The 25,113-nt window shown below is 38.4% G+C and overlaps 1 protein-coding gene across 1 annotated transcript; it reads right to left on the reverse strand.

Annotated features, from left to right (window-relative positions):
- Window positions 1-15,208: 15,208 nt before the first annotated feature.
- On the reverse strand, window positions 15,209-16,180 carry LOC147368255 (olfactory receptor 7A17-like). Its single transcript, XM_086413438.1, has one exon. It carries the CDS (start codon window positions 16,160-16,162, stop codon window positions 15,209-15,211), a length of 954 nt encoding a protein of 317 aa, XP_086269564.1. The 5' UTR covers window positions 16,163-16,180.
- Window positions 16,181-25,113: the final 8,933 nt, after the last annotated feature.

The raw sequence follows: 25,113 nt of genomic DNA on the forward strand, positions 1-25,113 counted from the left end.
TGTGCTAAGGTAGGTTTCCTTGGCAGTGCAGATGGTAAAGAATCTACCTGCAATGCAGGTGACACAGGTTTTATCCCTGGCTTGGGAATATCTTTTAGAGAAGGGAATGACAACCCACTCCAGTATTCTTGCCTGGTTAATCTCATGGACAGAGGAGACTCATGGGCTACAACCATGGGATTGTAGAGATGGACACAACTGAGTGACTAACACATACATACATACACTGTACTAAGGCAGATTATGGTACTTAAAAAAAAATCTAAATATATCCCCAAACTTACATTTTATAATGAGAAGCAGAAGGACAGCTCTCAACTTTAGATATAAATATGAAATGCCTAATGATTTTAGCAAAAGTATCAGGAATTGGAAGAGTGCACTATCCAATATTTTACATTAAAGAAACAAAATTGTCCCTCATATAAAGATTGTGTGTGTGTGCCCAGTCACTTAGTGAGTCTGACTCTTTGTGACACCATGGACTATAGCCTACCAGGTTCCTCTGTCCATGGAATTTTTCAGGCAAGGATACTGGAGTGGGTTGCCATTTCCTACTCCACTGAATCACCCCAACCCAGGGATCAAACCTACCTCTCTTGTGTCTCCTGTGCTGGCAAGAAATTCTTTCACTTCTGTGCCACCTGGGAAGCCTCCTTATAAAGAGGGGAATTACAATTTTGTATAGGTTTAACCGGGTATGTAGCCATCACAAGTCAATTATTTAATGAGTCAATGGACCTATTCAAGATAATTGCCTCAGTCTCATTGGAGAAAATTAAAATTAAGGGTTGAGTTAAGGTGTTGGCAGTTTAGATCTTTGGAAAGCAAGAGTTAATATAGAAGTATTAATAAGCATTGAATTCACCTGGCTTGTTAATGCTATCCTAGGTATAGAGAATCACCGGTGGAGGGGGGAGGGGGGAGGAATCCTTTCTGTCAAGGATTGTGTCCAGAATTCCCTGTGGCATTCATGGTCATTACAACATTAGGGAAATAAACCTAATGAGCCATTGCCTTCTCCAAATGAGCAAACAAAAAGAGCTGTAAATATCTCCGTTGCTGCATCCTTGAGTTTGTATCACCTGGGCATAGATGAGACATGGTTATTGCTTTTTGAGTCCAAAGTCCAACTAAGGGACCAGTGCTTGTCTCCTTCCTGCTGTCTTGTCTTGGGACAAAGCCTCAGTGTCCAACATCAACCATCCATAAAAGAATTCAGCCTGTCACAGGAAGACCTTCTTTTCAGAGTTCCCATGCAGGAGAGTCCAAGAGCCCAAAGGACACTGCAGGTAAAGATTAGAGAGAAGGATATCCCAGATGTTTACCTGAGGTTGTTTGAGTACCAGCTCAGCCAAGCCCAGAGCCCAGAGCCCAGAGCCCACTGTGGTTGGTTTGTTTGCTTAATTAAATATCAATGTATTAATATTGTTATGATATGAAAAGAAGAAGTGAATATTGAACTCAGAAAGGCAGTGTTCTGTGATTCCAACTAAATGACAGAAATCAGTTCAGTCACTCAGTTGTGTCTGACTCTTTACAACCCCACGGACTGCAGCACACCAGGCTTCTCTGTCTTTCAACAACTTCTGGAGCTTACTCAAACTCATGTCCATCTATCTAGTCGGTGATGCCATCCAACCATCTTGTCCTCTGTCATCCCCTTCTCCTCCTGCCTTCAATCTTTCCCAGCATCAGGGACTTTTCCAGTGAGTCAGTTCGTCCCATCAGGTGGCCAAAGGATTGGAATTTCAGCTTCAGCATCGGTCCTTTTAATGAATATTTGGGACTGATTTCCTTTAGGATTGACTGGTTTGATCCCTTTGCAGTCCAAGGGACTCTCAAGAGTCAACGATAGGAATGGAAGCCCAATTAGAAGAGGGATGAGAGGCATAAAATGTTTCCTGTAAAAGTAGAACATGTGTCCAAATATCTTATTAATTAAATGGGGGTACAGAAATAGGGTATTAGCTGCAGAGGGATATAACCTAAAGTGAAGATATTTTTAATTTTTATAATGGGTCTTATTTGATCGTGTTTTAATATTGAGAGGAGAAAGATCCCCACCAAAGGAGGCTTGCAAATACACCTGTGAAACAATAGCACACATATTTCGTAGTATCTGAGATATCTATTTTACATATTCTTTGTGAAGAAAATGAAAAAATTTTAGGATGAGAAAACAGGAATCCTAATTATCTTACATTGCTATTATTTCAATTCCCAAGAGGCTGACTATGTATGTGGATATGTTAGCCATCAGCTTTCTCTCTCTCAAATGATCTATGTGAGTCCTTTCCTGCTTTATTAATTTGATTACTTTTAAAGTTGTAATATTTATTTTTATTTTTTAAAATGTTAATTGGAGGCTAATTACTTTATAAATTGTAGTGATTTTTGCCATACATTGACATGAATCAGCCATAGGTGTACATGTGTTCCTTATTCTGAACCCCCATCCCACTCCCTCCCCATCCCATCCCTCAGGGTCATCCCAGTGCACCAGCCGTGAGCAACCTGTTTCATGCATCAAACCAGGACTGGCGATCTGTTTCACATAAGATAATATACATGCTTTAATGCTATTCTCTCAAATCACCCCACCCTCCGCTTCTCCCACAGAGTCCAAAAGACTGTTCTATACATCTGTGTCTCTTTTGCTGTCTTGCATATAGGGTTATTGTTACCATCTTTCTAAATTCCATATATATGTGTTAATATACTGCACTGGTGTTTTTGTTTCTGACTTACTTCACTCTGTATAAGAGAACTGATTATTAGAACTGATTCAATGACCCACCTCAGAACTGATTCAAATGCATTCTTTTTAATGGCTGAGTAATATTCCATTGTGTATATGTACCACAGCTTTCTTATCCATTCGTCTGCTGATGGACATCTAGGTTGCTTCCATGACCTGGCTATTATAAACAGTGCTGCGATGAACATTGGGGTACATGTGTCTCTTTCAATTCTGGTTTCCTCAGTGTGTATGCCCAGCAGTGGGATTTCTGGGCCATATGGCAGTTCTATTTCTAGTTATTTAAGGAATCTCCACAGTGTTCTCCATAGTGGCTGTACTAGTTTGCATTCCCACCAAGTGTAAGAGGGTTCCCTTTTCTCCACACCCTCTCCAGAATTTATTGTTTGTAGACTTTTGGATCGCAGCCATTCTGACCGGCTTGAGATGGTACCTCATTGTGGTTTTGATTTGCATTTCTCTCATAATGAGTGATGTTGAGCATCTTTCATATGTTTGTTAGCCATCTGTATGTCTTCTTTGGAGGAATGTCTGTTTAGTTCTTTGGCCCAGTTTTTGATTGAGTCATTTATTTTTCTGGAATTGAGCTGCAGGAGTTGCTTGTATATATTTGAGATTAATTCTTTGTCAGTTGCTTCATTTACTATTATTTTCTCCTGTTCTGAAGGCTATCTTATCATCTTGCTTATAGTTTCCTTCATTGTGCAGAAGCTTTTAATTTTAATTAGGTCCCATTTGTTTATTTTTTTAAACTTTACAATATTTTATTGGTTTTGCCATACATTGACATGAACATAGTATATTTCTCCATCTATTAGTGTCCTCTTTGATTTCTTTCATCAGTGTTTTATAGTTTTCTATATATAGGTCTTTAGTTTCTTTAGGTAGATATATTCCTAAGTATTTTATTCTTTTTGCTGCATGGTGAATGGAATTGTTTTCTTAATTTCTCTATTTTCTCATTATTAGTGTATAGGAATGCAAGGGATTTCTGTGTGTTGATTTTATATCCTGCAACTTTACTATATTCATTGATTAGCTCTAGTAATTTTCTGGTGGAGTCTTTAGGGTTTTCTATATAGAGGATCATGTCATCTGCAAACAGTGAGAGTTTTACTTCTTCTTTTCCAATTTGGATTCCTTTGATTTCTTTTTCTGCTCTGATTGCTGTGGCCTAAACTTCCAAAACTATGTTGTAAAGTAATGGTTAGAGTGGGCACCCATGTCTTCTTCCTGACTTTAGGGGAAATGCTTTCAATTTTTCACCATTGAGGATAATGTTTGCTGTGGATTTGTCATATATAGGCTTTATTATATTGAGGTATGTTCCTTCTATTCCTGCTTTCTGGAGAGTTTTATCATAAATGGACATTGAGTTTTATCAAAGGCTTTCTCTGCATCTATTGAGATAATCATATGGCTTTTATTTTTCAATTTGTTAATGTGATGTATTACATTGATTGGTTTGCAGATATTGAAGAATCCTTGCATCCCTGGGATAAAGCCCACTTGGTCATGGTGTATGATCTTTTAAATGTGTTGTTGGATTCTAATTGCTAGAATTTTGTTAAGGATTTTTGCATCTATGTTCATCAGTGATATTGGCCTGTAGTTTTCTTTTTTGGTGGCATCTTTGTCAGGTTTTGGTGTTAGGGTGATGGTGGCCTCATAGAATGAGCTTGGAAGTTTACCTTCCTCTGCAATTTTCTGGAAGAGTTTGAGTAGGATAGGTGTCAGCTCTTCTCTAAATTTTTGGTAGAATTCAGCTGTGAAGCCGTCTGGACCTGGGCTTTTATTTGCTGGAAGATTTCTGAATACAGTTTCAATTTCCGTGCTTGTGATGGGTCTGTTAAGATTTTCTATTTCTTCCTGGTTCAGTTTTGGAAAGTTGCACTTTTCTAAGAAATTGTCCATTTCTTCCAAGTTGTCCATTTTATTGGCACATAATTGCTGATAGTATTCTCTTATGATCCTTTGTGTGTTGTCTGTTGTGATCTCTCCATTTTCGTTTCTAATTTTATTGATTTGATTTTTCTCCTTTTGTTTCTTAATGAGTCTGGCTAATGGTTTTTCAATTTTATTTATCCTTTTAAAGAACCAGCTTTTGTCTTTGTTGATTTTTGCTATGGTCTCCTTTGTTTCTTTTACATTTATTTCTACCCTAATTTTTTTTCTTTTTTTTAAAATTTTATTTTATTTTTAAACTTTACAATATTGTATTAGTTTTGCCAAATATCTACCCTAATTTTTAAGGTTTCTTTCCTTCTACTAACCCTGGGGTTCCTCATTTCTTCCTTTTCTAGTTGCTTTAGGTGTAGAGTTAGGTTATTTATTTGACATTTTTCTTGTTTCTTGAGGTATGCCTGTATTGCTATGAACTTTCCCCTTAGCACTGCTTTTACAGTGTCCCATGGTTTTGGGTTGTTGTGTTTTCATTTTCATTCATTTCTATGCATATTTTGATTTCTTTTTTGATTTCTTCTGTGATTTGTTGGTTATTCAGCAGCGTGTTGTTCAGCCTCCATATGTTGGAATTTTTAATAGTTTTTTTTCCTGTAATTGAGATGTAATCTTACTACATTATGGTCAGAAAAGATGCTTGGAATGATTTCTATTTTTTTGAATTTACCAAGGCTAGACTTATGGCCCAGGATGTGATCTATCCTGGAGAAGGTTCCATGTGTGCTTGAGAAAAAGGTGAAATTCATTGTTTTGGGATGAAATGTCCTATAGATATCAATTAGGTCTAACTGGTCTATTGTATCATTTAAAGTTTGTGTTTCCTTGTTAATTTTCTGTTTAGTTGATCTATCCATAGGTGTGAGTGGGGTCTTAAAGTCTGCCACTATTATTGTGTTATTGTTAACTTCCCCTTTCATACTTGTTAGCATTTGTCTTACATATTGCGGTGCTCCTATGTTGGGTGCATATATATTTATAATTGTTATATCTTCTTCTTGGATTGATCCTTTGATCATTATGTAGTGTACTTCTTTGTCTCTTTTTACAGCCTTTGTTTTAAAGTCTATTTTATCTGATATGAGTATTGCTACTCCTGCTTTCTTTTGATCTCTATTTGCATGGAATATCTTTTTGCAGCCCTTCATTTTCAGTCTGTATGTGTCCCCTGTTTTGAGGTCGGTCTCTTGTAGACAACATATATAGGGGTCTTGTTTTTGTATCCATTCAGCCAGTTTTTGTCTTTTGGTTGGGGCATTCAACCCATTTACATTTAAGGTAATTATTGATAAGTATGACCCCGTTGCCATTTACTTTATTGTTTTGGGTTTGTGTTTATACACCATTTTTGTGTCTCCTGTCTAGAGAATATCCTTTTTTTTTTTAGTTTTTTGAATGTTGAGTTTTTTTTTCTAATTTTATTTTATTTTTAAACTTTACATAATTGTTGGAGAGCTGGTTTGGTAATGCTGAATTCTCTCAGCTTTTGCTTGTCTGTAAAGCTTTAAGATTTCTCCTTCATATTTGAATGAGATTCTTGCTGGGTACAGTAATCTGGGCTGTAGGTTATTTTCTTTCATCACTTTAAGTATGTCTTGTCATTCCCTCCTGGCCTGAAGAGTTTCTATTGAAAGATCAGCTGTTATCCTTATGGGAATCCCCATATGTGTTATTTGTTGTTTTTCCCTTGCTGCTTTTAATATTTGTTCTTTGTGTTTGATCTTTGTTAATTTGATTACTGTGTGTCTTGGGGTGTTTTGCCTTGGGTTTACCCTGTTTGGGACTCTCTGGGTTTCTTGGACTTGGGTGATTATTTCCTTTCCCGTTTTAGGGAATTTTTCAACTATTATCTCCTCAAGTATTTTCTCATGGTCTTTCTTTTTGTGTTGTTCTTCTGGGACTCCTGTGATTCGAATGCTGGGGTGTTTAACATTGTCCTGGAGGTCTCTGAGATTGTCCTCATTTCTTTTAATTTGTTTTTCTTTTTTCCTCTCTGATTCATTTATTTCTACCATTCTATCTTCTATTTCACTAATCCTATCTTCTGCCTCCGTTAGTCTACTATTTGTTGCCTCCAGAGTGTTTTTGATCTCATTTATTGCATTATTCATTATATAGTGACTCTTTTTTATTTCTTCTAGGTCCTTGTTAAACCTTTCTTGCATCTTCTCAATCCTTGTCTCCAGGCTATTTATCTCTGATTCCATTTTGATTTCAAGATTTTGGATCATTTTCACCATCATTATTTGGAATTCTTTATCAGGTAGATTCCCTATCTCTTCCTCTTTTGTTTGGTTTGGTGGGCATTTAGCCTGTTCCTTTACTTGCTGGGTATTCCTCTGTCTCTTCATCTTGTTTATATTGCTGAGTTTGGGGTGTCCTTTCTGTATTCTGGCAGTTTGTGGAGTTCTCTTTATTATGGAGTTTCCTCACTGTGGTTGGGATTGTATGGATGGCTTGTCAAGGTTTCTTGGTTAGAGAAGCTCGTGTCGGTTTTCTGGTGGGTGGAGCTGTATTTCTTTTCTCTAGAGTGCAATGAAGTGTCTAGTAATGAGTTCTGAGATGTCAGTGGATTTGGGGTAACTTTGGGCAGCCTGTATATTGAAGCTCAGGGCTGTGTTCCTTTGTTGCTGGAGAATTTGCGTGGTATGTGTTACTCTGGAACTTGTTGGCCCTTGGGTGGTGCTTGGTTTCAGTGTAGGTATGGAGGTGTTTGATGAGCTCCTATCGCTTAATGTTCCCTGGAGTCAGGTGTTCTATGATGTTCTCAGGATTTGGACTTAAGCCTCCTGCTTCTGGTTTTCAGTCTTATTTTTACAGTAGTCTCAAGACTTCTCCTTCTATATAGCACCATTGATAAAACATCTAGGTTAAAGATGAAAAGTTTCTCCACAGTGAGGGACACCCAGAGAGGTTCACAGAGTTACATGGAGAAGAGAAGAGGGAGGAGGGAGTTAGAGGTGACCCGAATGAGGTGAGGTGGCATCAAAAGAGGAGAGTGCAAACTAGCCAGTAATCACTTCCTTATGTGCGCTCCACAGTCTGGACTGCTCAGAGATGTTCATGGAGTTATACAGAGAAGAGAAGAGGGAGGAAGGAGACAGAGGTGGCCAGGAGGATAAAAGGGGGGAATGAAAAGGAGAGAGACAGATCCAGCCAGTAATCAGTTCCCTAAGTGTCCTCCACCGTCTGGACTACACAAAGATTCAGAGAGTTGGGTAGAGAAGAGAAGGGGGACGGAGGAGACAGAGGCGACCTAGTGCAGAGAAAGGAGAGTCCAAAGGATGAGATAGCAGTCAAGCCAGTAATCTCGCTCCCAAGTAAAAATAGGTACTGAAGATTGGGTTCTTAAAGGTACAAAATTGATAACAAATACCAAAAAGCAATGATTAAAATCCTAGAGTAGAGGTTAGATTTTAAAAAATACAATATTAAAGAAAAGAAGAAGAAGAAAAAAACAAAGTCACAAAAGTTATTTAAAAATATATATACATGAAGTTTGTTTTAAAAAATAGTCTTATTTTTTGAAAAGTAATAGTAGCTTATAAAAATGAAAATTAAAGGAGTAATAGAGGACTTCAAAAAAAAAAAAGTTTAAAAAAAGAAAAAAAAGAAAAAGAAAAAATAAGAAGAAGAAAAAAAAGAAAAGAAAAGAATGATCATAAAAATAGTAAAAATATATCTAGGACTTTCTCTGGTGTTGTAGGCAGTGTGGGGTCAGTTCATTTTCAGATAGTTTCTTGGTCCGGCTTATATTTCTCAAGATCTATAGGCCCCTTCCTATGTAGTCGGTACTAACTACAGGGTTTTAATCTATTGCACCTGTCACTTCCAAGGCGGTTCCCTAGGTTTTAGTTTCTGTTTGCTGGTCTCTTCAGTGTCTGTTTTCTGACCTGACACAAAGTGGGCAGTGGTGGACACTTTCTTTTAGGCTCACTTGTTCAGTCGCGCTGTGGGGAGGGAGGGACGCTGCAAACAAATAACACTGGCGTGTGCTCATAGTGTCTCAGCCACACTGGGCCTGCCCCCGCTCACGGCGTGTGCACCCCCACTGCCCACACAGCTCAGGCTCTAGGTTGCTCCGTCGGGAACCGTCCGAGGCCGGCCATGGGCTGCATGCACCTCCCAGATCTAAGCCTCTCAGGTTCAGACACTTGGGTAGTCCTCAGAGGCGCAGACTCCGTTGGGCCTGCATTTTGTGCCCTTCCCAGCTTCGAGCAGCTCGGGTGATGAGGTGTTTGGCGAGCGCGGTCACTGCGACTTATTGCCTCTCCTGTCCCTGCCGCTTGGTTTTCTGGGTGTACAACTGGCGCACCTTCTCAGGCGGATGACTGTCCAGAACCCCAAGAAGTCTTAGTAAGCAAAGAAGCCTGCTTGCAGTTTGATAGATAATGTCTTTCTGGGGCTGCGATTGCCCCCTTCCGGCTCTGGCTGCCTGTCACCAGAGGGGGAAGGTCTGCAGCCAGCTAGTTTTGTTCCGCCCTTTGTTCTGTGCATGGGCCTGGCGGTGTCTTAGGGCTTCTCACGTGGTAGCTATCCCACAGTCTGGTTTGCTAGCCCAAATTAGTTCGCACGGATTACCCTCAGGGGCATTCAGGCCCGATCCTTAGTCTAAGCAATGCAGCCCGCGCCTCCCTGCCCAGCCCCTGCTTGCTAGTGGTGGGCGCAGGCATCTGTGCTGCTTCTCTGCTGGGGGAGTTACCGTTGGGTTCATAATCTGTGGGTTTTATTTACTTATTTTTCCTCCCTATTATGTTGCCCTCTGTGCTTCCAAGGCTCGGCACAGACTCGGCAGTGAGAGTGTTTCCTGGTGTTTGGAAACTTCTCTTTTTTTAAGACTCCCTTCCCGGGATGGAGCTCTGTCCCTACCTCTTTTGTCTCTTTTTTTGTCTTTTATATTTTTCCTACCTCCTTTCGAAGACAATGGGTTGCTTTTCTGGGTGCCTGATGTCCTCTGCTGGCATTCAGAAGTTGTTTTGTGGATTTTACTCAGGGTTTAAGTGTTCTTTTGATGAATTTGTGGGGGAGAAAGTGATCTCCCCGTCCTATTCCTCCACCATCTTAGGACCGCCTCTAAATAATAGCCTTTTAACAGACATAAGACAGCTTGCTAAAACTAGAAAAGGGGGCACTCTTTCTGCCCCCTTCTGATCTATGTCAGAAACTTTGTCTATCTCTTTTATATTTTAATAAAACTTTGTCACACAAAAGCTCCGAGTGATCAAACCTCGTCACTGGCCCCACATTGAATTCCTCTCCTCCAGAGGCCAAGAATCCTGGCATCTTTCATGGCTCAATGATAACTTTTCAATACATTGCTCCTTTTATTATTATGACAAAATTTAGAAAAGACAGAATTTATGCACCCAATATAGGAGCACCTCAAAACAAATGTTAACAATTGTAAAAGGGGAAATTGACAGTACCAGGATAACAGTGTAGGACTTTAACACCTGACTTACACCAAAGGACAGACCATCTAGACAGAAAATAAATAAGGAAACACAAGTTTTAAATGATATAATACACCAGATAGGTTTAATTGATATTTATAAGACATTCTACCTGCAAGAGGCAGAATACACACTTTCTTCTCAAGTGCACATGGAACATTCTCCAGCATAGATATATCTGAGGTCACAAATCAAGCCTTAGAAATTTTAAGAAAATTGAAATCTTAGCAAGAGCCTTTTCTGATCACAATGCTGAGGTTAGAAATCAATTACAGGAAAAAACTGTAAGAAACACAAACCCATGGAGGCTAAACTACACTGCTAAATAACTAAGAAATCACTGATGAAACTAAAGAGGACATTCAAAAATACCTAGAAGCAAATGACAATGAAAGCCCCAAACAATGGGATGTACCAAAGGCAGTTCTAAAAGGGAAGTTTATAGCAGTCCAATCTCACCTCAAGAAACAAGAATCATCTCCAGTAAACTATCTAACTTTTTATACCTAAAGCAACTAGCAAAAGTAGAAAAAAAAGAAAACCCAAAGTCATTAGAAGGGACTAAACAATAAAGATCAGAGTAGAAATAAATGTAATAGAAGCAAAGAAAACAAAGGTAAAGATCAATAATGTAGAAAAATCTTTTGATAAAATTCACCACTCATTTGTGATAAAAAAAAAAAAAAAAACTCTCCAGAAAGTGGGCATAGAGGGAATGAACCTTAACATAATAAAGGTCATATACAACAAACCCACAGGAAACATTCTCAGTGGTGAAAAACTATTTCCCCTAAGATTGGGTACAAGACAAGAATGTACACTTTCACCACTTTCAACATAGTCTGGAAGTCCTGGCCATAGCAATCAGATAAGAAAAGGAAATTAATAAGTACAAATTTGAAAAAAAGAAGTAAAACTGAGACTATTTGTATATGATGTGTTACTATACATAGAAATCCTAGAGATGCCACCAGAAAACTACTGGAGCTAATCAATGAATCTAGTAAAGATACAGGACACAAAATTAATGCACAGAAATTTCTTGCATTCCTATGCACTACAACAAAAGAGCAGAAAGAGAAATTAAGGAAATAATACCATTTACCATTGAAACAAAAATAACAACAACAACAACAAAATAATACCATTTACCATTGAAAAAAAAATAATAACAACAACAACAACAAAAAAAACCTAGGGAAAAAAATCCTACCTAAGGAAGCAAAGACCTGTAATCAAAAAATTATAAAATATTGATGAAAGAAACCAAAGATGATACAAACATATGGAGAAATATACCATGTTCTTGGATTGAAAGAATCAATATTGTGAAAAGGAATATATTATCCAAAGCAATCTACAGATTCAGTACAGAAACTCCTATCAAATTGCCAATGGCATTCTTCACAGAATTAGAACAAAAAAAATCTTACAATTTGTATGGAAACACAGAAGACCCCAAAGAGCCAAAGCAATCTTGAGAAAGAAAAATGGAACTGGAGGAATCAGTCTCCCTGACTTCAAGCTATACAAAGGTACAGTAATCAAGATGGTATGGCAGTTGAACAAAAAAAGAAATATAGACCAATGATACAGGATGGAAAGTCCAAAGACAAACCCGTGTACAAAGATAAACCCATAGGTCACTTAATCTATGACAAAGGGGTCAGGAATATACAATGGAGAAAAGACAGCCTCTTCAATAAGTGGTGCTGGGAAATCTGTACAGTTACATGTAAAAGAATAAAATTAGAACACTTTCTAACACCATACACAGAAATAAACTCCAAATGGATTAAAGACTTAAAGACCAGACACTACAAAACTCTTAGAGGAAAACAGACAGAATGTTCTTTGACATAAACCACAGCAAAATATTCTTTTGATTTACCTCCTAGAATAATGAAATTAAAAACAAAAATAAACAAATGGGACCTAAGTAAGTTTAAAAGTTTTTACACACCAAAAGAAATCATAAACAAGATGAAAATATAACCTCCAACTTGTTCTCAATGGGAAAAGATGTTTGCAAACAAAGTATGGAAAAATGATTAATCTTCAAATTATAGAGACAGCTTATTAAACTCAGTATCAAAAAAAAAAAAAAGAAAGAAACAACTCAAGCAAAAAATGGGTGGAAGACCAAGATAGATTTCTCTCCAAAGAAGACATACAGGTGGCCAAGAGGCACATGAAAAGATGGTCAACATCACTCATTATTAGAGAAATGCAAATCAAAGCTCAATGAAATATCACCTCACACCAGTTAGAATGACCATCTTCAAAATATCTACAAACAATAAATGCTAACGAGGGTGTGGAGAAAAGGGAACCCTTTTACACAGTTGGTGGGAATGTAAATTGATACAGCCACTGTAGAGAACAGTATGGAAGTTCCTTAAAAAACTAAAAAGAGAATTAGCATAAGATACAACAATCCCACTACTGGACATATATCCTGAGAAAGCCATAATTCAAAAAACACATGTAGCACAATGTTCATTGCAGTACTATTTCAATAGTCAGGACGTGGAAGCAACCTAGATGTCCACTGACAGATGACTGGATAAAGAAGATGTGGCACATGAATACAATGGGATATTACTCAGCCATAAAACAGAATGAAGTTGAATCAATTGTAAGTGATGTGGATGAACTTAGAGTTGTCATACAGAGTGAAGTAATCAAAATATAAAAAGAAATATATATTAACACTTATATGGGGGCTTCCCTGGTGGCTCAGTGGTAAAGAATCCACCTGTCAATGCAGGAGAGATGGGTTTGATCCCTGGGTTGGGAAGATCCCCTGAAGAAGGAAATGGCAACCAACTCCAGTATTGTTGCCTGGGAAATCCCATGGAAGAGGAGCCTGGTGGCCTACAGTCCATGGGGTTGCAAAAGGGTTGGACACAACTTAGCAACTAAACAGCAACGCATATATATATAATCTAGAAAATGTTACAGTGAACCTACTTACAGGGTAAGAAAGAGATGCAGATGTAGAGAACAGACTTGTGGACACTGAGGGAGAAGAAAAGGTGGGAATAATTGAGAGAGTAGCATTGACATATATATGCTATCATGTGTAAAATAGCTAGTGGGAAGCTGCTTTATAACACAGGGAGCTCAGCTTGGTGCCCTGTGATGCCCTAGAGGGGTTGAGATGGGAAGAATGGGGGAGAGCTCAAGAGGGAGGGGATATATGTATAGTTGATTCACATTGTTGTACAGCAGAAACTAACACAACATTGTAAAGTGATTATACTCCAACTAAAAAAATAACAACAACAAGCACACACATAAAAAGACAGAGAGATTACATGTAATGAAAGATTCATGTATAGGCAAGTACTGGAAGTTTTCAAGCAGAAACAGGAAGATAATACAATACAAACCCATAGATAAGCCATCAACTGTTTCATTCCAATATATAAAATCCATTTCACATGAATATTGATCTTCCATAATATGAAGAGTAGATGTACAGCTTCAAAAAGAAATATTTTGCACAGCAGTGTAAAGTATATTTAAAAATTCTTCTTTATGTTTCATGTATTTATTGACAAACTACTCAAATTTAAGTTACCTTCAGAATCTACTGGGGCTTCCCTGGTAGCTCAGAGGTTAAAGCGTCTGCTTCCAATGAGGGAGACCCAGGTTTGATCTCTGGGTTGGGAAGATCCCCTGGAGAAGGAAGTGGCAACCACCCCAGTACTCTTGCCTGGAGAATCCCATGGACTAAGGAGCCTGGTAGGCTACAGTCCACGGGGTCGCAAAGCGTCGGACACAACTGAGAGACTCCACTTTCACTTTTGGAATCTACATGAAGACAGGTATATTCAATAATCTATTTTTGCCAGTGGCTGCGGCTGTGGTAGGCATTATGGACACAGAGCTGAAGAACACAGTGGAATCTTAATGAGGAGAATAAAACTTATTGAACATATGTATGTGGTACAGATATAGAGGAATATTACTCATCCATAAAAGAATAAAATAATGACATTCACAGCAGCATGGATTGACCTAGAGATTATCACAGTAAGACAAAGAAAAATATCACATGGTATCATTTATATGTAAAATCTAAAAAAATGATACAAGTGAACCTATGTACCAAAGAGAAATATACCACAGATAGAAAACAAACTTATGATTACCAAAGAAAAATGGTAGGGGGTGGAATAATTTAGGAGTTAGGGATTAACATATCCACAATGCTGCTGCTGCTGCTAAGTTGCTTCAGTCGTGTCCGACTCTGTGCGACCCCATAGACGGCAGCCCACCAGGCTCCCCCGTCCCTGGGATTCTCCAGGCAAGAACACTGGAGTGGGTTGCCATTGCCTTCTCCAATGCATGAAAGTGAAAAGTGAAGTCGCTCAGTCGTGTCCGACTCCATATCCACACTGCTGCTGCTGCTAAGTCGCTTCAGTTATGTCCAACTCTGTGCGACCCCATAGACGGCAGCCCACTAGGCTCCTCCGTCCATGGGATTTTCCAGGCAAGAGTACTATAGTGGGTTGCCATTGCCTTCTCTACTATATATGAAATAGATAACAAATAGAGATGTACTATATACCACAGGGAATTATACTCAACGTTTTGTAATAAAGTACAAGGGAAAATAACCTGAAAAAATTTATGTATATGTATAACTGAGTCACTTTGCTGTATATCTGAAACTAACAACATTGTAAACTACTCTTCTTCAATTAAAAAAAGAAACCCTTCTATGATAAATGTGATAAACCCTATGATAAATGTGAATTCCCCAATTTTTCAGATCCAAGGGTGAGGATAAATTTGAGAGTTGGAGAAAACAGAAAGGGGAAAATCTTTTAGATATGAGGGACCTCACAAGCTTAATCAAGCTAGTTACAGAAATTGTAGGGAGGCGTTGAGGTCAAATAAGTGGAAACTCCAGGAAATAAATAGAAGGAGCAAGTTTGAATTCCACAATCTGATCAAAGAATCTCATTAAAGATCTGCAATTTCTGGCTCTGAGGCTTTGAAGTCTTCAATCATGTGCCCTTCCTCAGTGGAAGACAAGTAATCCTTTTCTAGGTGGCGTTCTAAAGAAAGTGTTCAGAGCCCTCTTTATGTCTTTGTTCCTCAGACTGTAGATGAAGGGGTTCAGCATGGGCGTGACCACAATGTACATCACTGACATTGTTGCAGTTGAATGTGAGCTGTGGGTAGCAGCAGAGCTGAGGTACACTCCTAAGCCTGTGCAATAAAATAAGGAGACAACTGAGAGGTGAGATGCACAGGTGGAAAATGCTTTATACTTCCCCTGAGCTGATGAGATTCTATGTATGGAAGAAACTATCTTAGAATATGAGTAAAGGATGCCAGCAAAGGGACCAACTCCTAGAAGTCCAGCTGCAAAGTACATCACCATGTCATTAAGAAAGTTGTCAGAACAGGCAAGTTGGATCAACAACTTGACTTCACAGTAATAGTGAGGGATTTTCACCTCTTTGCAAAAGGACAGCCTTAAGACCATTAAGGTTTGTAACAAGGAATCCAGGACACTGATGATCCAGCTAACCAGAACCAAAATTCCACATATTTTGGAGTTCATGATGACTGTGTAATGCAGGGGGTGACAGATAGCCACAAAACGGTCATAGGCCATCACTGTCAGGAGGAAGATGTCCAACCCTGCAAATAGCATGAAAAAAAACATCTGGGTGATGCAGTCTTCATAAGTTATAACTTGGCTCTGTGTCTGGATGTTCCACAGCATCTTTGGGATGGTGGTGGAGGTGAAACAGATGTCTACAAAGGACAGGTTGGAGAGGAAGAAATACATGGGGGTGTGGAGGTGGGAGTCTGAGCTGACAGTTAGGATTATGAGCATGTTTCCAAACACAGTGATCAGATACATGGAGAGGAAAAGTCCAAATATGAGATGCTGCAGTTCTGCTTTCTCCGAAAGTCCCAGAAGCAAAAATTCTGAATCTCTTGTTATGTTTCTCGGTGCCATGTGATAGAGGTGACTACAAGGAAAACATTAATATTGTGATTTTTTTTTTGCACCAAATGACATTAACCACACAGTTGAAATGCTACCATTTATAATTTTCTGAGGACTTTCCTGATGGCTCAGATGGCAAAGAATCTGCCTGCATTGTGGGAGACCTGGGTTAGGAAGTTCCCCTGGAGGATGGCATGGTGACTCACTTTAGTATTCTTGCCTGAAAATCCCATGGACAGAAGAGCCTGGCAGCTACTGTCCAAGGAGTCAAAAAAAGTTGGACATGACTAAGCACAATATAATTTTATGTCACAATATATTGCTAATATTTTGTTCATGTATTTGATCCTCTTTAGGAATTGTCTGTGCCTTCTCTCACTAGCAAACTAGTGCTTTTACCTTTTTACTCAAGATGTCATGTATTCTGCAGTTTTTTTTTTCTGTTTTATGTTCTTAACTTTTCAAGTTAATTTTTCTAAATTGATTTTTTATTTTAAATTAATTTTTATTGTAGTACAATTGTTTTACTATTCCATAGTTTTAATGAGAAATTCTTTCATTCTTTTGGGGAATATAAATTGACTTGGGCAGTGTTCCAGGTGCCATCAAGGCAATAAGTACAGGGTTCTGAGAAACAAAAAGCTCCTAAATTCCAGGTATAAAAAATAATATAAGCTAATTAAAAATATATGCAATATATGTAGCATGTCAGATGGCTGCAGTAGGTTTAAGGGACAAAGCAAAGAGGGTGTGCTATTTTTTGTGGCTTCAAGAAAAACTTGAAAATACAGTTACATTTGGTTAGAGACCTAAAGGAAGAAAAAAAAAAAACTATGAATATATCAGTAAAACTGTACTGTAGGCAGGATATACATTCATTGCAGAAGCCTCTAGTGTATTTGTTCATAACATTTATGTTTAAAAAAAAGGAAGCAAATTTGGGGAGATTAATGGACAGGAGGGAGAGTGAGGAGAAATGAAGTCAGAGGATGTTAAAAAAAAAAGGTGGCCTAGCTGATGCTAACTTTTCAAGGCACAAGGATCCCCTCATCCACACTATTTTCCCCTAGCGCTTTATGAAATTGTTGCAAAGGTGACCTGTATATTTAAGTGAATCCCTTCTTTTGACTGAATTTTGGTCTCTTTGTGTAAGAGTCACTTTGGAATATGTGAGCTCAGTATCCTTGCTTTGAGGACATTTCACACTCCACAAGTCAGGGACAGAAACACACACACACATACACACACACACACAGTACATCCTGGCTTCATAGGCTGTTACTAACATATCCTTTTCACCCCTAACTATCCTGATTAAGTTAGAGGTCAAAATAGCTCAAATTAATCAGATCAGGTTATGTACAAAAGGCACCCAGAACGTCCAGTGTCAAACTTCCCATGTTCAATAAACTTGTGCTTTGAAATTAGCATTGCTTTTTTTATGCCATGTATTAAACATACATAAAGAGTTGTTAAGTGAATATGTGTCTGTATACGAATCTATATTCTTTCTCAAAACCTGGATTTTAAGAAATATGTATGTATATATATTTGGGCTTCTCAGTGTAATAGTAAAGAATCTGCCTGACAATGCAGGAGACTCAAGAGACATTGGCTTGCACCCTGGGTCAGGAAGATTCCCTGGAGGAGGAAATGGCAACTCACTCCTGTATTCTTGCTTGGAAAATCCCACGGACAGAGGAGTCTGGTCAGCTACAGTCCATGGGGTCACAGAGTTGGACATGACTGAAGTGACTAAGCGCGTGTGTGTGCATGCACACACACACACACACACACACACACACACGGAGAGAGAGAGAGAGAGAGAGAGAAGCAGAGACAGAGACAGAGGGAGAAAGAGAGAGACAGAGAAGGAGAGGCAGAGAAATATAGACACACACATATAGAGAAAATGGACGTCAGGGGGTAAAAAGATCTAATAAGCTCAAATGATCCCTGAGAGACTGTGGTGAAGAAAAACTTCTTTGGTTATGGTGAAATTTCATGTTCTCTTATATTTGCTTAATGCCCAGAAAAATGATTAAAAAGAAAAAATAAATTAATCCAAAGAAAGAATAAAATAATATTATCTTTATGGTTTGATAGGTGTATGAAATGTGTAGCCCAAGAGAAAAATAAAGAATGGGAAAAAACCAAAACTTCAAAAAAGGATGTTTAAAACATACAATGAATATAAAATGAAATTGGTCATTTTAAAAATCAGATAGAAGAACATGGTTTTCCTGTGCCAATTTAATATTTATTTGAAGAACTGTTTGCAAAAAAAACTTTGCCTCTCTTCCTCCTCCTAACATTTTACAAAAAATTAAAGAGATTACAACTTCAGCATAAGAATAATGCCTTGATATCTAAATATATAAAATATAAGTGTGGGCATATCTCTTTGCCTTTTCATACTGTTTAGGAAATCAATCCTGAATATTCATTGGAAGGATTGATACTGAAGTTGAAACTCCAAGACTTTGGCTACCTGATGCGAAGAGACAACTCATTAGAAAAGATCCTGATGTTGGGAAAGATTGAAGGCAGGAGGAGAAGGGGTTGACAGAGGACGAGATAGTTGGATGGCATCACCAACTCAATGGACATGAGTTTGAGCAAGTTCTGGGAGATGGTGAAGGACAGGGAAGCCTGGCATGCTGCAGTCCATTGGGTCACAAAGAGTAGGACATGACTGAGTGACTGAACAACAAAGCGTGGGCACAAGCACCTTAAATAAGGAAAAGAACTCAGAAGTAAGATAATAAACATTTTTAAGTAAATAAATTTAAAATATTATGGCCAAAAGTATGCCCAAAAGTCAATTGAACAAAAGTCATTTGTAAAAATTATTTGAAAGGTTGAAAATTTAAAAACGGATGTATGAGTAATAGGTAAATAAAAAGGTGATCAAATATATAAATCTTTGCTCTAACTCAGTGTATAGTTTAAGAAAGCCATAGGAAATCTCTTTCATATCATAGACCTGGGAAAACCTTAAAGATCTGTCATATTTTGGGGTGAGAACTTTCAAAATAGTAGCAAGGGTTTTCTTGAGTCTCTGAGTTTTCTGCAGAAATACAAAGTGTTACAGTATTTTAGGGCTTCCATGATAGCTCAGTTGGTAAAGAATCTGTCTGCAATGCAGGAGACCCTAGTTCAATTCCTGGGTTGAGAAGATCCCTTGGAGAAGGGAAAGGCTACCATTCTAGTATTCTGCCTGGAGAATTCCATGGACTGTATAGTCCATGAGATCGCAGAGTTGGACACGACTGAGCAACTTTCACACTTCACTTTAACCTCATTAGCATACTCCTTTTTACATCTTAATTTTTTTTCATGTATTTCACAGAAGACACTCTGACATATGTTTCCTATACTGTGAAATATGTGTACTGTAGTTGCAAGGATGTATTTGCAGGCATGCCTTGGTGTGGATCCTTCTCATCAATTTGGAGATATGGTCAAATATCCAATCTTAAAAGTTAGAAAGAAATGCCTTCACTTTATTTTATACACTGCACAACTAATACCCTATTTCTCTACTCCAGTTAATTAGGAAGATGCTTGGACATATGTTCTACTTTTACTGGAAGCACTTTATGCCTCTCATAATTGGGCTTTCGTTCCTATCATGTGGTGGGTAACACTTAGCATTGTCTTATTGAATTCAGTGTTCACTTTTCTTTTTAGCATCATAAAGATACCTTGATATTTAATCAAGCAAGCTAACAACCACAGTGGTCTCTGGGCTCTGGTCTGGGCTGAGCAGCTGTTCAGGTGATGTCAGGTAAGCATTCTTGAATTTCCTTCCTCTGACCTTTTCCATCAGTGTCTTTTGGGCTCTTGGACTCACCTGCATGGGAACTCTGAGACAGTTTTTTTTTGTGGAAATCTGAATCTCTTCCCAGATGTCTGATGATGAAATCTGAAACTCTTTCCCCAGTAAGACAGCAGGAAGGGGTCACTCATTGATCCTTTAGTCAGACATAGGACTCCAAAACTACAGCTGTGTCTCATTCATGTTCAGGTTACACAGACTCAGGGAATGCAGCAGAGGAGATATTTACAGCTCAATATCTGCTCATTGGGTTTCCCAGGTGACTCAGTGGTAAAAAATCTACCTGCCCATGCAGGAGATATGGGTTTGATCCCTGGATCTGGAACATCCTCTGGAAAAGGAAATGGCAACCCACTCCGGCATTGTTGCCTGGGAAATCCCATGGACAGAGGAGCCTGGTGGGCTACAGTTCATAGGGTCCTAACAATAGTTGGGCATGATTTAGTGACTAAACAACAATCTGCTCATTAGAAGCATTTCCATTGCGTTACAATAACATATAAACACTGGATTTCCCTGTGGAACTTGATCTGGACAGAAATAAAATTTTTTTTCCTGGTGATTTTCTGTTTCTCAGGAGAGCAGGTTATCAGCCCTATGAGAATGAGGCAATTCTCTTGCATAGGTTCCTTGGTTCTTCAAAGCACTGACTTGTGGTGGGGGCATGGCCCAAGATACCCTTAGGAAATTATTACTACCCTCTTTATTAGAGGACCAACTTTGCTCCTTTGATGTAAAATATTGAGCAGTGCACGTCCCCCCTTCCTGACACTTTTACTAACTCTACTAGGAATTTCAGACCTATTCCTGAAGTGAAGGGGAATTGAGTATGCTAAATGGGCTTTCCTGGGGGCTCCCACAGTAAAGAATCTGTATGCAATGAAGGAGATTGCCTTTGATCCCTGGGTCAGGAAGATAGGACTTCATACTTATTTCTGAAGTTAAGGGGAATTGATTAGCTCCTAATTAAAAATATTTGTAAGTTATGATGCATATTTTGGTATTTTCAAGCACCACAACCTACCTTAGCACACTAGAGGGATTATCTGATTTAATTTTCAGAGAACCACTTTCTGTGAGGTAGCACTATTATAACTCCATCCTCCATTTCAGGTATAGAATTCAGAAGTATGTAAAGTTCTGCTGTATGTAATTTTCTACTGAAAATTGCAAGCCTATTTCACGTTGGAGTCATGAATCGAATTCCATAAGAATGTTTCCAGTTCTCAAACTTTGGTTTGTGGTTTTCCATCAGAGATGATTTTGCTCCTGGGGATATTTGGCAGTGTTTTAAGGGATGCTGCTAAAACCCCATAATAAACAGTATAGCACTTGACACAAATAATTGTCCTGCCACAAATGTTAACCCTGAGAAGGTGAGAAAACCCATTTTATACCAGCACTTCTTTTATGTCCTTGCACATACAGATTATCAGGGATTCTAATTCAAGTACAAATTCTGACCAACTAGGTCTGCAGTGAGCCCTAGGACCTTGCATTTCTAACAAGCTCCCGAGTGATGCTGCAGGTCCTGGTCTGTGGGCACGCTTTAATAAGGCTAAGGTCCTTTGTTACAATATGGGCTTCCTGGGTGGTGATAGTGGTAAAGAACCTGCCTGCCAATGCAAGAGATGTAAGAGATGTGGATTTGACCCCTGGGTTGGGAAGATCCCCTGGAGGAGGTATGGCAACCCACTCCAGTATTCTTGCCTGGAGAATCCTCTGGACAGAGGAGCCTGGTGGACTACTGAGACAACTTAGCACACACTGTGTTACAGTAGGGTATAGGTGATACTTTACATCTTCTGTACCCAATATCAGTTTTGTATATAATTTTATAAGAAAAAGATTTTACTCACTGCCATAGCTGTAATGCATTCTGTGTTCACGTCTTCATATAACAGCTCTTGAATGACATCACATTATATACATCAGGAAAACCCTTTATAGTAGGCAGAATAATGGTCTGAAAAAGCTGTCCACATCCTAATCCCAAGAACTTTTAAATATGTTAGCTTGTATAAGGGGGAATAAAGGTAGCAGATAAAAAACTTTCTGATCATTCATTCTCTGTTGAGATTAGCTTGGATTATCCAGGTTGGTATATGCAAAGGCAAAGACTGAAGGCAAAAGGAGAAGAGGGTGGCAGAGGATGAGATGGCTAGATAGAGTCACTGACTCAGTGGACATGAATTTGAACAAACTCTGGGAGATAGTGAAAGATAGGAGGCCTGGCGTGCTCCAGTCATAGGGTCTTGAAGAGTCAGATACAACCTAGCAACTGAACAACAAAAGTAATGGCAATGGTATTCTAAATGTGGAGGAGAGAGGAAGAAGAATCGTAGCTAGGGAGAGCTTTGAAGATGCCGTGCTGCTGGCTTTGAAGATGCTGAAAGGACTATGACATAAGGAATGCAGGAGGCCACTAGAAGTTGATCTAGTAAGGCTGTTCATTCTTTCTTGGAGTGTCCAAATGCATCTCAGCTTTCACATACATTTGCCTTGAGTCCAGTGAGAGGGAGAGCAACTTCTGTTCTCCAGAGCTTTAATTCTGCACCCACTAGTATAGTAATTTGTTATAGTTACAGTAGGAATGTAACATACACATTTATCCAATAACATATGGCTCATGGGAAATGATTTTAAGCTTCTCAGTTTAGCCATCTAGTTTCCCCTAGATCAAGGTATTTTGTGTTGAAGTCCCACATTAAAAGAAGAAAATCAAAGTCAATTCAGGAATATTTTGCCCCATTTCTGATGAATTGAATTACAAATTCCTTAAATATAGATGTAGTTCTGACTTTGAGTCATTAAGGTAGATAATTCATATCAAAAGTAAAGTCACACATTCTCTTTGTGTCTGTCAACATTTCTACAATCTTTGACATTTTTCTTAAGTCTAACATTAATTATTTTCATTTCTTTACCATCCAATTCTCTTTAAATGTTTCCCTCAACATACTATATGGGATTATAAATGAATCTGTGTGCATTTATACACATGTATGTGAATGTGTTTATTTGAGAGAAAAATATGGACAAAGAACACACAGACATACACACACCATACCCTTGAATGTCTTCTTTGGTCTACACAAATAGTTTTACAGATTTCATTTTTTCTCACCACATCCCTCAGAAATTATGTTTCCTATCCCACATTACCTTATGAAATAAGAAAACTGACGTCAGGGTATCACATTTTTTGTGTGTGTGTGAAAGTTGGACCATAAAGAAAGCTGAGCACTGAAGAATTGATGCTTTTTTTTTATTTTTTAACTTTACAATATTGCATTTGTTTTGCCATATATCAACATGAATCCGCCACAGGTATACACTTGATCCCCATCCTGAACTCTCCTCCCTCCCCATACCATCCCTCTGGGTCATCCCAGTGCACCAGCCCCAAGCATCCAGTATCGTGCATCAAATCTGGACTGGCGACTCGTTTCATGTATGACATTATACATGTTTCAATGCCATTGTCCCCAATCATTCCACCCTCTCCCTCTCCCACAGAGTCTAAAAAACTGTTCTATACATCAGTGTCTCTTTTGCTGTCTGGTATACAGGGTTATTGTTACCATCTTTCTAAATTCCATATATACACTTTAGTATACTGTATTGGTGTTTTTCTTTCTGGCTTACTTCACTCTGTATAATAGGCTCCAGTTTCATCCACCTCATTAGAACTGATTCAAATGTATTCTTTTTAATGGCTGAAAATACCCCATTGTGTATATGTACCACAGCTTTCTTATCCATTCATCTGCTGATGGACATCTAGGTTGCTTCCATGTCCTGGCTATTATGAACAGTGCTGCGATGAACAGTGGGGTACACATGTCTCTTTCAATTCTGGTTTCCTCAGTGTGTATGCCCAGCAGTGGGATTGCTGGATCGTATGGCAGTTCTATTTCCAGTTTTTTAAGGAATCTCCACACTGTTCTCCATAGTGGCTGTACTAGTTTGCATTTCCACCAACAGTGTAAGAGAGTTCCCTTTTCTCCACACCCTCTCCAGCATTTATTGCTTGTAGACTTTTGGATCGCAGCCATTCTGACTGGTGTGAAATGGTACCTCATTGTGGTTTTGATTTGCATTTCTCTGATAATGAGTGATGTTGAGCATCTTTTCCTGTGTTTGTTAGCCATCTGTATGTCTTCTTTGGAGAAATGTCTGTTTGGTTCTTTGGCCCATTATTTGATTGGGTCATTGATTTTTCTGGAATTGAGCTGTAGGAGTTGCTTGTATATTTTTGAGATTAGTTGTTTGTCAGTTGCTTCATTTGCTATTATTTTCTCCCATTCTGAAGGCTGTCTTTTCACCTTGCTTATTGTTTCCTTTGTTGTGCAGAAGCTTTTAAGTTTAATTAGGTCCCGTTTATTCATTTTTGCTTTTATTTCCAATATTCTGGGAGGTGGGTCATAGAGGATCCTGCTGTGATGTATGTTGGAGAGTGTTTTCCCTATGTTCTCCTCTAGGAGTTTTATAGTTTTTGGTCTTACGTTTAGATCCTTAATCCATTTTGAGTTTATTTTTGTGTATGGCATTAGAAAGTGTTCTAGTTTCATTCTTTTACAAGTGGTTGACCAGTTTTCCCAGCACCACTTGTTAAAGATTGTCTTTAATCCATTGTATATTCTTGCCTCCTTTGTCAAAGATAAGGTGTCCATAGGTGTGTGGCTTTATCTTTGGGCTTTCTATTTTGTTCCATTGATCTATATTTTTGTCTTTGTGCCAGTACCATACTGTCTTGATGACTGTGGCTTTGTAGTAGAGCCTGAAGTCAGGTAGGTTGATTCCTCCAGTTCCATTCTTCTTTCTCAAGATTGCTTTGGCTATTGAGGTTTTTTGTATTTCCATACAAATTGTGAAATTATTTGTTCTAGCTCTGTGAAGAATACCATTGGTAGCTTGATAGGGATTGCATTGAATCTATAAATTGCTTTGGATAGTATACTCATTTTCACTATATTGATTCTTCCAATCCATGAACATGGTATATTTTTCCATCTATTAGTGTCCTCTTTGATTTCTTTCACCAGTGTTTTATAGTTTTATATATATAGAAAATTAATTTCTTTAGGTAGATATATTCCTAAGCATTTTATTCTTT

This window comes from Bos grunniens, chromosome 7 (assembly GCF_055505025.1).
Source record: "Bos grunniens cultivar Pamir isolate PY7600 chromosome 7, Bosgru_T2T1.0, whole genome shotgun sequence".
In the NCBI taxonomy this organism is placed as follows: domain Eukaryota; kingdom Metazoa; phylum Chordata; class Mammalia; order Artiodactyla; family Bovidae; genus Bos; species Bos grunniens.